General features: G+C 38.6%; 1 protein-coding gene across 1 annotated transcript in view; it reads right to left on the bottom strand.

The window, feature by feature from the left end:
* The window catches only part of LOC136879522 (zwei Ig domain protein zig-8), a 326290-nt gene that overhangs the window by 58064 nt on the left and 253300 nt on the right, over positions 1-14926 (bottom strand). The window contains exon 4 of the mRNA XM_068226031.1: positions 7617-7797. Within this exon, the coding sequence (XP_068082132.1) occupies positions 7617-7797 (181 nt within the window). The remainder of the gene's footprint in view (positions 1-7616; positions 7798-14926) is intronic.

Here is a 14926-nt window from a genome sequence, read left to right as displayed (position 1 = left end):
TTGTTTAATTAGCATGTGACTAAGACTGTCCGTACTATGTGCTAGAAATAGCCATAGAATTAGAATTAATAAATTACTTTACTATTTTCATAAATTGTCAGGTTCGACCCTTGCTTAGCCCAGTGGTCTTTGAAGATGCTCAAATACGTAAGCCTCGTGTCGGCAGATTAACTGGCACGTATAAGAATTCCTTCGGGCCAAAATTCCGGGACCTCGGCGTCCCCAAAAATAGTAAAAGTAGTTAGTGGGACGTAAAACCAATATTATTGTTATTCTTATTATTTTCTTCTTCTTCTTCTTCTTCTTATACTTCTTATTCTTCTTCTTCTTCTTCTTCTTCTTCTTATTATTATTATTATTATTATTATTATTATTATTATCGTTCCGAGAGATTACATGAATAGATACTGTACCGGGAGGTACACCCGCCCCGTTTACTCAAATCAAGCACCTGGAAGAACGCTGCCATCCTAAATTTGCAACAACTAATGCAAGATGTTTGGACTTTTCTCTACTGATGTGTCCATCAAAGAAACTTATGTTATGCCCTCTTGTGTGACGAGTGACTATTAAAATTGTTAAGTGTTTTTCATTTTAAGGTTTACTACACTGAGTTGGTTATTCTTTGTTTTTGGTATGTTAAAGTTGATAACACTTAAATCACTTCCCGCAAACATTGGATGCTGGCCAATAGGAAATTTTGAATATTTACTTTTCAGCGAATTAGATCTGCCTTGTATTTAATTAATTACCGCCTAGCAATTCCGAATGGAAATTCTAAGTTCCCATGGAGGGAATTAGATATTTTTCCACCAATAAAGCATATCAAAAAAATAGATATATGACAGGGTCTGACACATCCCACTCTGATGAGTCTAGTGTCAGACCTAAGACGAAACGCTGGTTAATAGAGCAAACGCTTGAAAAGTCATACGTCTAATTTGTTATTTAATTTCCCAATAATAATTGGGGGTGTGTCGGGCTTCACGCCCAGAGCTCTCTAGAACCTTCCTCTCGTGTATAAAAGCTTGCACATTTTTCGAACAAGGGTTCCTATTCATCGCCCAATCTAGTGTGTGTGTTTATAAAGGAGGCGGGGAGCCTCATCCACCGCAGAGTAATCCATCAGGTCGAGGTAATGGCAGTCCTGTCTAAGTGATAGTATTTGAAAGCTAGGTCGAGGGGAAGATTTCCAGTCTTTACTAATGTTACTTTAATTTTCTAAAATGTAACTTTCAAACAAGTCAATAGAACATAGCCGAAATCAGGGAATAAAGAGTGTGAGACCCTCTCGCATTCCCTATCAACTTGATTTTGAGATGAATATGATTTTGTAACTTGTTTCAATTTGAAATCTTTGGAATTTAAATATTTTCTCCATCTAGTCACCTCGGTAGTATAGACTTACCCTCTGTAACTTTGGATCACAAGCCCAAATAGGGTTTTAATATTTTAATTGCAAATCTCAATGTGTGCGAATGTCCGCCCCGATATAATTTTGAATTTTGGGCCAGTAACATTAACCTGTTGTTTTCGACCAAGGTCCGGTAGAATGAGTATTCGATACCCCTGTAAAATCCAGTTTCATAATTAGGGAGCTTCAAGCTGAAGGTTTGTTGTTGTTCGATATCCTAAAATTGTTACCCTATCTTATTAATTTTTGTGCCAGAATTATAAAGTTTGTATTTGAAAAAATTAGATAACTGATAAAAGAAATATAACACTAATTTTATTTTAATTAATCGTTTGACTGTCTTAGGGAGACACATTTATGCCCACACCTTCTTGCACCTCGTTCCACCACGGTTCACCAGTAACAGATACAAAAACTTCAGAGCACAATTCTAAATAGGTATTACCTTCTTAGCAAGTGCTGTGATAAAATCGTTAGCTATAGTCACTACGGTATATACATTTTTATCTATAAAACTGCTATTATGTATGTCATTCCTCCCAAACATCTGGAAGTTTTGTAGATCGTCTGAATACCACTGAAAGATATGTTCAATTTATATTTCAATTTAACTAACTAGTAAAAAAAAATGAATGATGACTTATAAATTGCAAACTTAATTGATATTACAGTAATGTTGAATATACGATATAACGAACTCGATACCTGCAGTAGCTTAAGTGTGGCCAGTATACAGTATTCGGGAGATAGAAGGTTCGAATCCCACTGTCGGCAGCCCTGAAGATGGTTTTCCGTTGTTTCTCATTTTCACATAACACAAATGCTGGGGATGTACCTCAGTTAAGACCACGGCCGCTTCCATTTCACTCCTCTCCACTCCTTTCCACTTCCTTTCCACTCCTAGCCCTTAACTGTCCCATTGTCACCATAACTCCTAAGTGAGTCGGTGCGGCGTGAAGCAACTAAAACAAACGGAATAGCCTATACCATAGTAATATCAACCAAGAATACTGTCAAACTGTAATTAAACCTCGTGTGGGTGGTAACGGTACAATATATCCACGGTATCCCATTCCTGTCGTAATATATGAATGAAAGAAGTATTTACCAGGAGCTATGAGCTTCATAGTGTGTGTTAGAGACCATGGATCTTCTAAGACTGCCAATAGTTCCACTTGCCTGTGTGAGGTCCCTCACTTTCAGCATTTCTATCCAACGACCCTTGGCCGGCTCTTGTTTTCTGATCCCGATGATATTAGGATTGTGAGGAGTGGGGATTATTTAAACGCCCTTCGTGACGGTTTCTTTTCTTTCAGAATTTCCCTGAATCTTCGAAATATTTGACCTCATTCATTTTTCTCCCTGATTAGTGCTGCAAGTTATACTTCTTCTTAAAATAGCAATTACCACCAGCACCCCCAATAATAATAATAATAATAATAATAATAATAATAATAATAATAATAATAATAATAATAATAATAATAATAAGTCTGTTCATACTGTGCTAAATGTTTTAGAATTAAGAAATTACTTTACTATTTTCATAACTTTGCAGTTTCGATCTTAGCTTAGTCCGGTGGTCTTTGAAGGTGCTCAAATACGTAAGAGTCGTATCGGTCGATTTACTGGCACGTAAATGAATTCCTGCGGGACGAAATTTTGGTATTTCGGCTTCTCCTAAAATTGTAAAAGTAGTTATTGGGTCGTAAAACCAAAATAATAATAATAATAATAATAATAATAATAATAATAATAATAATAATAATAATAATAATATATAAAACCAATAGGTTATAACAATTTAAAATCATACAATATATGGATATACCTGTTAGTGAAACAGAAGCCAAAGAGATGTACTGTGCTCTTTGAAAAACTCACGTACTTCAAAATATTATAATGTTATATATTATTATTATTATTATTATTATTATTATTATTATTATTATTTTTTTTTTTTTTTTTTTGATTCGTTGTGCCCAATTGTGGAGCGCGTTTGAACTTATTTTGCCAGAAAACATCTTGAGGCAACCTCTGAGACTCAATACCTTAGTTGTAACTATGAGATTGACAATCTCCCCATTATCTTCAACTTACTAGCATGATGGCAACGTCAGTTAATGATACTATTCTTCTTCGTCTTCTTCTTATTCTTATTCTTCTTATTATTATTCAGACTTTCACGACTACTAAATGACATTATAATTATTACAAATTATTACAATTAACGCCGCGCGTGCGCGTGCATGTGTGAATACTGCAATACCACATATTACATTGCCGTTCAATCCAGGAATAAAAATATCGCTCTAGTCAGCTGTTTATTTCAAGAGTAGTCAAATTCGAATTTGTATGTGTAATATATTGTTAAACTCAATGTACGTGATATGACATGGTTTGACAAAATAGCAGGCTTCATAGTCTGATTTACACCATGGAAATGAATAATAATAACAATAATAACAATAATAATAATAATAATAATAATAATAATAATAATAATAATAATAATAATAATAATAATAATAATAGAGCCTCCATGGCTCAGACGGCAGCGCGTCGGCCTCTCACCGCTGGATACCGTGGTTCAAATCCCGGTCACTCCATGTGAGATTTGTGCTGGACAAAGCGGAGGCGCGACAGGTTTTTCTCCGGGTACTCCGATTTTCCCTGTCATCTTTCATTCCAGCAACACTCTCCATTCTCATTTCATAGCATCTATCAGTCGTTAATAAATCACTTTGGGAGTGGCGACCCCATCGTACCAATAGCCTATATCTGCTTCATTCATTCCATCCCTGACCCGGTCAATGACTGAAAAACAGGTTGCAGGTTTTCATTTTCAATAATAATAATAATAATAATAATAATAATAATAATAATAATAATAATAATAATAATAATAATAATAATAATAATAATAATAATGGGATTTTTATACGTCAGTACATGTCATATAACGTACATTCCTGGTACTGCCAGAAATTTAAGAACAGCAGGAGGGCTGGTATGAGGTTGAAATGGTACATGCAGCTCACCTCCATTGGAGGTGTGCTTTAAAAGAACTGCACCACCTCGGGATGAGGACTCGAGTTTACTAAGCCTGCCTGGTGACAATGATCTTTAAGGCGTCAAGTCTACATGGTCGGACATCGTGGCTAGCCGGATCGAGTTCCATCAGTCAGAAATATGTTCACCATCAAATGTTGGCCAGCAGGGTAGGGGAGGTGGTGGCATACCATTTCCAATCACTAGACTGCGTGCCAAAAGTCTGGATTAAATTCCGTACCTTTCTGCAGTGTTCATACGGGATAAGGATAGGCCTATATGACGCTGTTGATGGTGATTCGTCCGTCGGATGGGGACGTAGAGCTCTGAGCAGCCCACTTCGTGTTATTCGACTGGAGTAAGCTACGTGCCGATACCGAGTTTTACCCTCTCCTTACTTCCTCATTATCATCATCGTCATCATAATCATCATCCAAAATCCAGACTCGCAGGTCACTTACGGGAGTAAAACAGAAAGACCTGCATCATGCTAGCCGAAAATCTTTAGTGCATAAATGGAAGTAAAATGCCATATGATAAATAAATAAATAAATAAATAAATAAATAAATAAATAAATAAATAAATAAATAAATAAATAGCAAATTATAGCTACGGCGCTGGTTTAGTTAAAGCCAATTCAGCTCATGAAATGCACGAGTTAGCCTATATGATGAAATTTTTGAATTTTAATTATAAAGCGGATACAAGCATTATGCGGTCTCTCAAATATCATCAGAGAGAGTGCCGCGTACTGTAGTCTGCCGTACACGACGTCACAATAGTCAAACGGAGATATTATTAACGGTTGCACTGACAGCCTTCTGACGTTGAAAGGAAGTACGTATTTCACTATTTAATGTGAGTGAAGGAAGACAGTTATTCGCTGGCATATAACTGTTACCTGTTCTGTCGAGTCAAAGTTTTTGTCCAGTATTGATCCTAAATCGTTAACATTACTTTCAAAAGCGATAATGGTTCCATTCAACGTCACTGGGGTAATATTTACAATCGTTTAGTGATAAAGGGTCTTGGATGTACCTATCATTATAGCTTGAGATTTTGTGAGGTTCATTCTGAGTACGTTCAGTCTAGTCCTCAGTTCGACTCGCACAAGGTCTTGATTAATTTTACATATAGCTTCGTGAATACCGGCTACATTTGTATGATCATTGACCTGTAACATACAAGTACATATGATATTTAGAGTCTTCAATATTTGATGAAATATCGTTAATATAAAGGGAAAAGAGAAGAGGAGAAGTTAAAGAAACCTGAGTCGTCCCCGTCTCAACCTGCTTCCATGAAGATCTTTTTTCCACGATGTAAACACATTGATTACGATTTGACAGAATATAGTTTTGGATGAAAAGTTCAACGATTGCAAGTTTGTAAGAAGAATGTTTTTATTCACGCAGTCGAAGGACGTAGACAGATCTAATAATATTACGATTGTTATCTGACCATTATCCACAGCACATTCAGTGTCATCACTTATTTTCACTCGAGCTGTTGTAGTACTGTGGTTAGGACGAAAACCTAACTGATATTTATTGAGCAAATTTTCCTCATCTACGTTCGTCATAACCTGACTATGAACTAATTTTTCAAGAAGACAGAAAAGGTATTCAAGTCATAAATATTCAGGTAAAGTAGGATTATTGTCTTTCTCGCGTCGCGGGGGGGGGGGAGTCGGGCGAATAATAACTTACTTCCATTGCAATGGAGAACTGACTGTTATAAGGGATGTATTTATTATGTGCGCTAATATAGGAAGGATAATATATATTGTTCAACATTTAGTGTGCTGAGTGGCTCAGACTGTTGAGGCACTGCCTACTGACCCCAACTTGGCAGGCTTGATCCTGACTCAGTCCTGAGGTATTGGAAGGTACTCAAAAACGTCAGCCTCATGTCAGTAGATTTACTAGATCGTTAAAGAACTCCCGCTGGCAAAAAAATTCCGTTACCTCGGTGTCTCCGAAAACCGCGAAAGTAGTTAGTGAGACGTAACACAGATAACATTATCAATATTGTTCAACATTTTAAATCTAATACCAACACAGACAGTATCACGGGAGATGAAAAAGTTTGCTTCAGTTGACTTAGTGAGACATGAGAGAAATATAGTTGTTCAGTATTTGTTTTCTGATCGCAATTAACTCCAATCGAATATAGGATTTTACTTTGCTCTTTTGTCGGATTCCGCTTTGACACAAAGTGGCTGCTGATATTTGATACCAGGGCCGTTTATATTTCCATACATCCACAATTTTGGAACATTTTATTAAAACAACAATAATAACACCGATAATTTACACTGACAATCGATACGAAGAGGATCATAACGGACTATAAAATAATTATACAATGAGGTCTAATGAAGCAGAAAATGGCACACATGTACAAACCAATTAGTTTGTCTACCATTTAGTCCCGTTTTTTCATACGGAGTCTGGAAAGAGGTGAGACAAATGTATATGGCATGTTTTTACGGCCGGATGCCCTTTCTGATGCCATCCTCAGGTGTAAAGATACTGATCAAATAAAAATTAAATTTCGTGTGGCTATTTCTAGCCGAGTGCAGCCCTTGTAAGGCAGACCCTCCGATGAGAGTGGGCGGCATCTGCCACGTGTTGGTAAGTGCGTATTATTGTGGTGGAGGATAGTGATATGTGTGGTGTATGAGTTGCAGGGATGTTGGGGACAGCACAAACACCCAGCCTCCGAGCCATTGGAATTAACCAATGAAGGTTAAAATTCCCGACCCGGCCGGAAATCGAACCCGGGACCCTCTGAACCGAAGGCCAGTACGCTGACCATTCAGCAAACGAGTCGGACAATGATCAAATATATGACGGTGAATAAATGAAACTGTGTAAGAAGGTAAAAGTAATTGGCTTTGGCCTATGCATAGGAATTTTCCTGGCATTTACATATAAGTGAATCCACAAAAAAATGGTTCCCAGGATAACCTTGAGGTTCGAACCCACTCTTCTTGCGGTTGCAGAACTAGCTCAATAGCCGTAGAACGCCCAAAAGGTATATTCACTGAAACATAACCTGGAGGAGCACACTGTAACACCTCAAGCATAAAAAGACAGGATTTCTTATTAACTTTTAATTTTTAGATTGATACAAATGAATCCGTACCTGTCTTCGGAAGTTTTTATCTTCTGAGGAAGAGGGCCACCATCTTTCCGCCATGATATCTGCCGTGACGGGAGCTTCACTGGTGTCATAACACTACATGTCAGCTCGATGGTGCTGCCAGTCTTGTAGTAGCGGTCATGGACAGAGTGACCATGCTCATCCGCGATCTTCAGTTCGGGAGCTGCAACAAAATAGACTCTAGATTTCAAAAATTTCTGATCTGACACGAGAATTATAATTATATAATCACATTTAGAGACTACTTGTTAGTAATTCGAGATTTTATTCAACACAGGTGCTATCATTCATTGTTTTACGCGGGTTATTAAATCAAAGCGTAGAAATGTAATGTAAAATAGTTCATTACAACAGTATTTCAAAAAATATCGTTGTTTCCACGTAACTGACGAGTAACTCAGAAATTAAGTTAGGATTGAATGTCATATTCGAGTACTGTAAATTATAGAAGAGAATGGAAAATATCTGACCTACCCCTAATCCCAGATGATTTAACCAATGAATGATGAATGCATAATACTGATCAGAAATTGAAATGAGAGTAATAATAATAATAATAATAATAATAATAATAATAATAATAATAATAATAATAACAATAAAAAATATTTTCTCCTGAAACTATACCAGTATATAAAGGTGGACTGTGAGTTTGTGGCAGTATAAAGGTTAATCTCAGAAGCTATCGGGCCGATTTTGAAATTCCATTTACAGTGAATCCTGATTAAAACGTTCCACTTGCTCGTTACTAACTTCACCGACCTCCTCAGGAAAGAAGTGTGAATGTAGAAAATGATCTTTTAACGATATCCTGCCTTTAGACTCCAGATCATGGAGCTTTTTGGAAACTATTTCTATGCCATTTTCTCTATTTGATATTTATACACTTGTACAATAGATCAATAACAATTTAAATTCCTGAATTCTCGTCAGGGGTGTCCAACCGTATCCGTGAAGTATTACAATAAGTTTAGTAAATTAGGATATCATACCATACTTGAAGAAATTGAAGAAGGGAAGGAATGCAGTAAGATAGGATCTAGAAAATTTGGAAGAGCGTGAAAGATTATTTGAAACAACATGTTGCACATGGACTAAATAGAAGGGCTGAAAGAAACACAGTGGAAGAATAATGGACAGTCATGAAGAACGAAGTCTGTAGGGCTGCTGAAGAGATGTTAGGAATAAAGGAAAGATCAATAAAGAATCAATGGATCACTCAAGGGATACAGAGCTGATCGATGAACGACGAAAATACAACAAATCAAAAAAATGAAAAGGGCAGAAATGAATACAGGCGATCAAAATATGAAGTGGATAGGAAGTGCAGGGCAGTTAAGGAAGAATGGCTGAAGGAGAAGTGCAGCGATGTTGAAAGTTGTATGGTCCTAGGAAAGGTAGGTGCTGCATACTAGAAAATCATGCAAATCTTTGGAGAAAGGAATACTAGGTGTATCAATATTAAACGCTCAGTTTGGAAACTACTTCTAGGTAATGAAGACAAGGCAGAAGGATGGCTGGAACGTATCCAACAGTTGTATTAAGGTAAGGATGTATATAATAAGGTTCTGGAACAAGAAGAGGCTGTTGATGCTGATGAAAAGGACAATTTTGAGGTCAGAATTCAACAGAGCTTTGAGAGACCTAAATACGAACAAAACATCTGAAATTGATGACATTCCCTCGGAATTGCTGACTGCATTAAGAGAAACCAGACTGGCGAGGTTACTCCATAGGGTGTGCAAGATGTATGAGATAGGATAAGTGCCATTCGATTTTCGACAGAATATTGTTATGCCTATTCCCAAGAAAGCCGGTGCTGACAAGTTTTAAAACTACCGCACCATTAGTTTAATATTTCATGCCTGCAGAATTCTAACACGTATCATTTACAGAAGAATGGAAAGACAAGTTGAAACTGAGTTGGGTGAAGATCTTTTTTTTTTCTTTTTTTCTTTTTTTCTTTTTGCTATTTGCTTTACGTCTCACCGACACAGATATGTCTTATGGCAACCTTGGGATAGGAAAGGCTTAGAAATGGGAAGGAAGCGGCCGTGGCCTTAATTAAGGTAAGACTGGTCACGCCTCCCGGTCATATATTTGTATGCAGCCCATCAGAATAATTTTCGCTGTGTTCATTTTCCTTTGCTAATGTCTAAAGGAAAATGGACCTTACCGTATCGTACTGTAGGGATGTTGCCTGGTGTGAAAATGGGAAACCACGGAAAACCGTCTTCAGGGCTGCCGACAGTGGGGCTCGAACACACTATCTCCCGATTACTGGATACTGGCCGCAATTAAGCGACTACAGCTATCGAGATCGGTGGTGAAGATCAATTTGGCTTCAGAAGAAATGTAGGAAGACGTAAAGCGAACCCTGATTTACGTCTGATCTTAGAGGATCGAATTAAGAAGGGTAAGCCCACGTGCATGGCGTTCATAGATCTAGAAAAGGCACTTGATAACGTTGACTTGATATTCTGAAGGTGCCAGCGATCAGATACCGACAAAGAGGAATTATTTACAATCTATACGAAAATCCGTCTGCGGTGATAAGAATCGGGGACTATGAGAAAGAAGCAGCAATCTAGAAATGGATGAGGCAAAGCTGCAGTTTGTCCCCCTTCCTTTCCAATGTTTATATCGATGGCTTTCTTTTAAAACCTCGTATGTCCAAATGTTCTTCCTACCCATTATATTCCTTAAGACTGGTCACGCCTCCCGGTCATATATTTGTATGCAGCCCATCAGAATAATTTTCGCTGTGTTCATTTTCCTTTGCTAATGTCTAAAGGAAAATGGACCTTACCGTATCGTACTGTAGGGATGTTGATTGCATGACAAATTTACACACTCCTACAGTATAATGTATTTAAGGTTCATTTTCCTTTACAAATTGGCAGAGGAAAATGACCATAACGAAAATTATTCTTTTGGACTGCATATAAATATGAGACTGGTAGGCGTGACCAGTCTTAAGAAATATAATGAATAGGAAGAGTATTCGTACTTACGAAGTTTTTAAAGAAAGCCATCGATATAGTACAGGCAGTAAAGGAAATCAAAGAAGAATTTGGAATGGGAATAACAATCCAAGGAGAGGAAATCAAAACCTTGAGATTTTGCCGATTATATTATTATTTTATCTTATACTGCCGAAGATCTGGAGAAGTTGCTTAATAGTATGGACGGAGTCTTGGATGAGGAGTACAAGATGAAAATAAGTAAGTCCGAAACAAAATAATGGAGTGAATTCGTACGAAGTCAGGTGATACAGGAAGTTAGATTACGAAATGAAGTCTTAAAGAAAGTGGATTAATATTTTTACTTGGGTAGTAAAATAACTAACCATGGCAGAAGTAAGAAGGGCATAAAATGCAGGCTAGCACAAGCAAGGAAGTCCTTCCTTAAGAAAAGAAATTTCCTCACTTCGAACCTTGATATAGGAAGTAGAAAAATGTTTTTAAAGACGTCCGTTTGAAGCGTGCATTGGTATGGAAGTGAAACATGGACGAAAACTCGTTGAGAAAGAAACAGAATAGATGATTTTGAAATGTGGTGTTACATAAGACTTAAAAGGTGTGATGGTAGATCTAATCACGAATGAAGAGATACTGAATCGGATTGGCGAGAGGAGATCCTTGTGGCTAAGTTTAACGAGAAGAGGAGATAGAATGATAGGACATATCTTAAGACACCCAGGACTTGTGCACTTGGTTTTTGAGGGAAGTGCAGGAGTAAGAACGATAGGAGTATACCAAGGTATGAATATGATAAGCAGATAAGAGCAGATCGATGGCTTTCTTTAAAAACCTCGTAAGTCCGAATACTTTTCCTATCCATTATATTCCTTAAGACTGGTCACGCCTCCCAATCTCATATTTATATGCAGTCCAAAAGAATAATTTTCGTTATAGTCAATTTACTCTGCCAATTTGTAAAGAAAAATGAACCTTATATACATTATACTGTAGGAGTGTGTAAATTTGCCATGCAATAAACATCCTACAATACGGTACGGTAAGGTCCATTTTCCTTTAGATATTAGCAAAGGAAAATGAACACAGCGAAAATTATTCTCATGGACTGCATACAAATATATGACCCGGAGGCGTGACCAGTCTTGAGGAATATAATGGGTAGGAAGAACATTTGGACATACGCGGTTTTAAAAGAAAGCCATCGAGATGTAGGATACAGCAGTTATTTAGGAATGAAAAGTTTAGCACAGGATAGATTGGCATGGACAGCTGCATCAAACTAGACTATGGACTGATGATTCAAACAACAATATCTAAAGGATTGAGGGCTAGCGAGAAAAACGGACGACAGATTCGAAATTCGCAATACCTAATTGCTATAAATCAGGTAATTTCATTTCAGTTATTAGAATATTTTTAAAATTTGAAGAGTTGTGTTGCTATTATAAATTTCCTTCGATTTTCTTCTTATAAAAACAGATACATACAGACCTCATGTATTACGTGAATATTTATTAAAAGGTTTTAAACTGCATTAAAATCAGTCAGCCTTTAATGTAAACATTTGAACTCATATCATATCGTGTGATTATTTGGTTCATGTTCATATTCTTAACCGTAAACCGGCTGTGGATTTTCATTTATTTTTCTTCCATAGACTATTTACCTATCTATAGCAGTATCTTATCAATTTAGTGCGCTAGGCAGTGAGTTAAGTATTTATTTACTTCGGAGTAACTATTCATATACACTGACTGACAGAGCAAAGGCAACACCAAGGAGGAGTGGTTCGAAAGGGATGAAAGTTGGGGGAAAAACAGAGTCGGCACGGAAGAATAATTGATGTTTATTTCAAACCGATATGCAGGTTACACAATGCGCACGGCATCGATTCAGTAGGATGTAGGACCACCGCGAGCGGCGATGCACGAAGAAACACGTCGAGGTAAAGAGTCAATAAGAGTGCGGATGGTGTCCTGAGGGATGGTTCTCCATTCTCTGTCAACCATTTGCCACAGTTGGTCGTCCGTACGAGGCTGGGGCAGAGTTTGCAAATGGCGTCCAATTAGATCCCACACGTGTTCGATTGGTGAGAGATCCGGAGAGTACGCTGGCCACGGAAGCATCTGTACACCTCGTAGAGCCTGTTGGGAGATGCGAGCAGTGTGTGGGCGGGCATTATCCTGCTGAAACAGAGCATTGGGCAGCCCCTGAAGGTACGGGAGTGCCACCGGCCGCAGCACATGCTGCACGTAGCGGTGGGCATTTAACGTGCCTTGAATACGCACTAGAGGTGACGTGGAATCATACGCAATAGCGCCCCAAACCATGATGCCGCGTTGTCTAGTGGTAGGGCGCTCCACAGTTACTGCCGGATTTGACCTTTCTCCACGCCGACGCCACACTCGTCTGCGGTGACTATCACTGATAGAACAGAAACGTGAATCATCGGAGAACACGACGTTCCGCCATTCCCTCATCCAAGTCGCTCTAGCCCGGCACCATGCCAGGCGTGCACGTCTATGCTGTGGAGTCAATGGTAGTCTTCTGAGCGGACGCCGGGAGTGCAGGCCTCCTTCAACCAATCGACGGGAAATTGTTCTGGTCGATATTGGAACAGCCAGGGTGTCTTGCACATGCTGAAGAATGGCGGTTGACGTGGCGTGCGGGGCTGCCACCGCTTGGCGGCGGATGCGCCGATCCTCGCGTGCTGACGTCACTCGGGCTGCGCCTGGACCCCTCGCACGTGCCACATGTCCCTGCGCCAAACATCTTCGCCACAGGCGCTGCACCGTGGACACATCCCTATGGTTATCGGCTGCGATTTGACGAAGCGACCAACCTGCCCTTCTCAGCCCGATCACCATACCCCTCGTAAAGTCGTCTGCCTGCTGGAAATGCCTCTGTTGACGGCGGCCTGGCATTCTTAGCTATACACGTGTCCTGTGGCACACGACAACACGTTCTACAATGACTGTCGGCTGAAAAATCACGGTACGAAGTGGGCCATTCGCCAACGCCGTGTCCCATTTATCGTTCGCTACGTGCGCAGCACAGCGGCGCATTTTACATCATGAGCATACCTCAGTGACGTCAGTCTACCCTGCAATTGGTATAATGTTCTGACCACTCCTTCTTGGTGTTGCATTTGCTCTGTCAGTCAGTGTATTTTGGGAAAAGACATACAAATATATTTAACCGAACTTTAACACTGAGCAAGTAACTTGTTCGTCTCTATTATCTTAGTGAAACAACAATTTCCAAGCTAACAGGATCTCTAACACAACTAGGCGCACATCTCGTTAAAATGATTTAGATCCGTCACTGTTCTAACTACTTGTTGAGGATTTAGGCTCCATTTCATATTTGTAGCTGCGAAAACTATTTTCTACTTCATTCTTTCTTCTAAAATTTGATAGTAGGCCATATACATCACTGTGCTGATATGTATGGACAGATCAGTGGTGATGGATGATTGATTGGTTGACTGACTCATCATATGCCAAATCACAGTGAGACGAATGCAGTATGCTCTCCTTTATACTCGTACCAGGATTTAGCGTTATTGTGAAGGCATGCGGAATGTATCATTAGTTTTTCTAAATCACTGTGTACTTGAAGTTAAAAGAAAACAAGACTTGAATGTTGATTTCACCTAGTGGATACATATCCATTTACTTACGTCTCCCTGTTCGTTCTTAAAAACAATTGAAAACCTTTCAGGATACTTCTTCTTTCACAATCATTCGGAATTGATACTTCTTGAGAATTTGGCCAAATTTTGGGGCCACATGCCCTTTTTGACGCACACCATATGTGAAGGGATGTAATCATTACTGCAGAGGTTCCCAAAGAAGAGTGTTTGGTCAAGTTTGGAGGGTGGAGGCCAACAGTTACTTTATACTTCGAGATAAAACCGAAGGAATGATAAAGAATACTGAAGCTGCTGAAATATTAAAAAAAATCCCTTCCATGATAGATGTCATCGGGATGTTAGGAAGAAATGATTCAAAGGAATTCCTCACCGTTATTAAGCTACATTAGGAGGAACGGCGGATAAGACAATATTTTCAGGTGACTGATGAAAGTCACATGTTAATAAGGAATCAATTTGCTGACGGGCTATCAACCAACCTATCTCTTAACGCTTCCGAAGTAGATTTTTTGGTGGATGTTTCAAATGGCAGTTAATTAAAATGACAGATTTTCCTAGTTACAACTAAGTAAATTTAATTGCCACCTGTCTAAATTATATATTTCCGGTCATGTAATAATATAGGAGTATAACAGCCTGGTGATTATTAAAAACTC

The sequence above is a fragment of the Anabrus simplex genome, chromosome 1, assembly GCF_040414725.1.
Source record: "Anabrus simplex isolate iqAnaSimp1 chromosome 1, ASM4041472v1, whole genome shotgun sequence".
Classification (NCBI taxonomy): Eukaryota; Metazoa; Arthropoda; class Insecta; order Orthoptera; family Tettigoniidae; genus Anabrus; species Anabrus simplex.
Note: the sequence above shows the minus strand (reverse complement) of the source record. Positions and strands in the feature narration are given on the sequence as shown.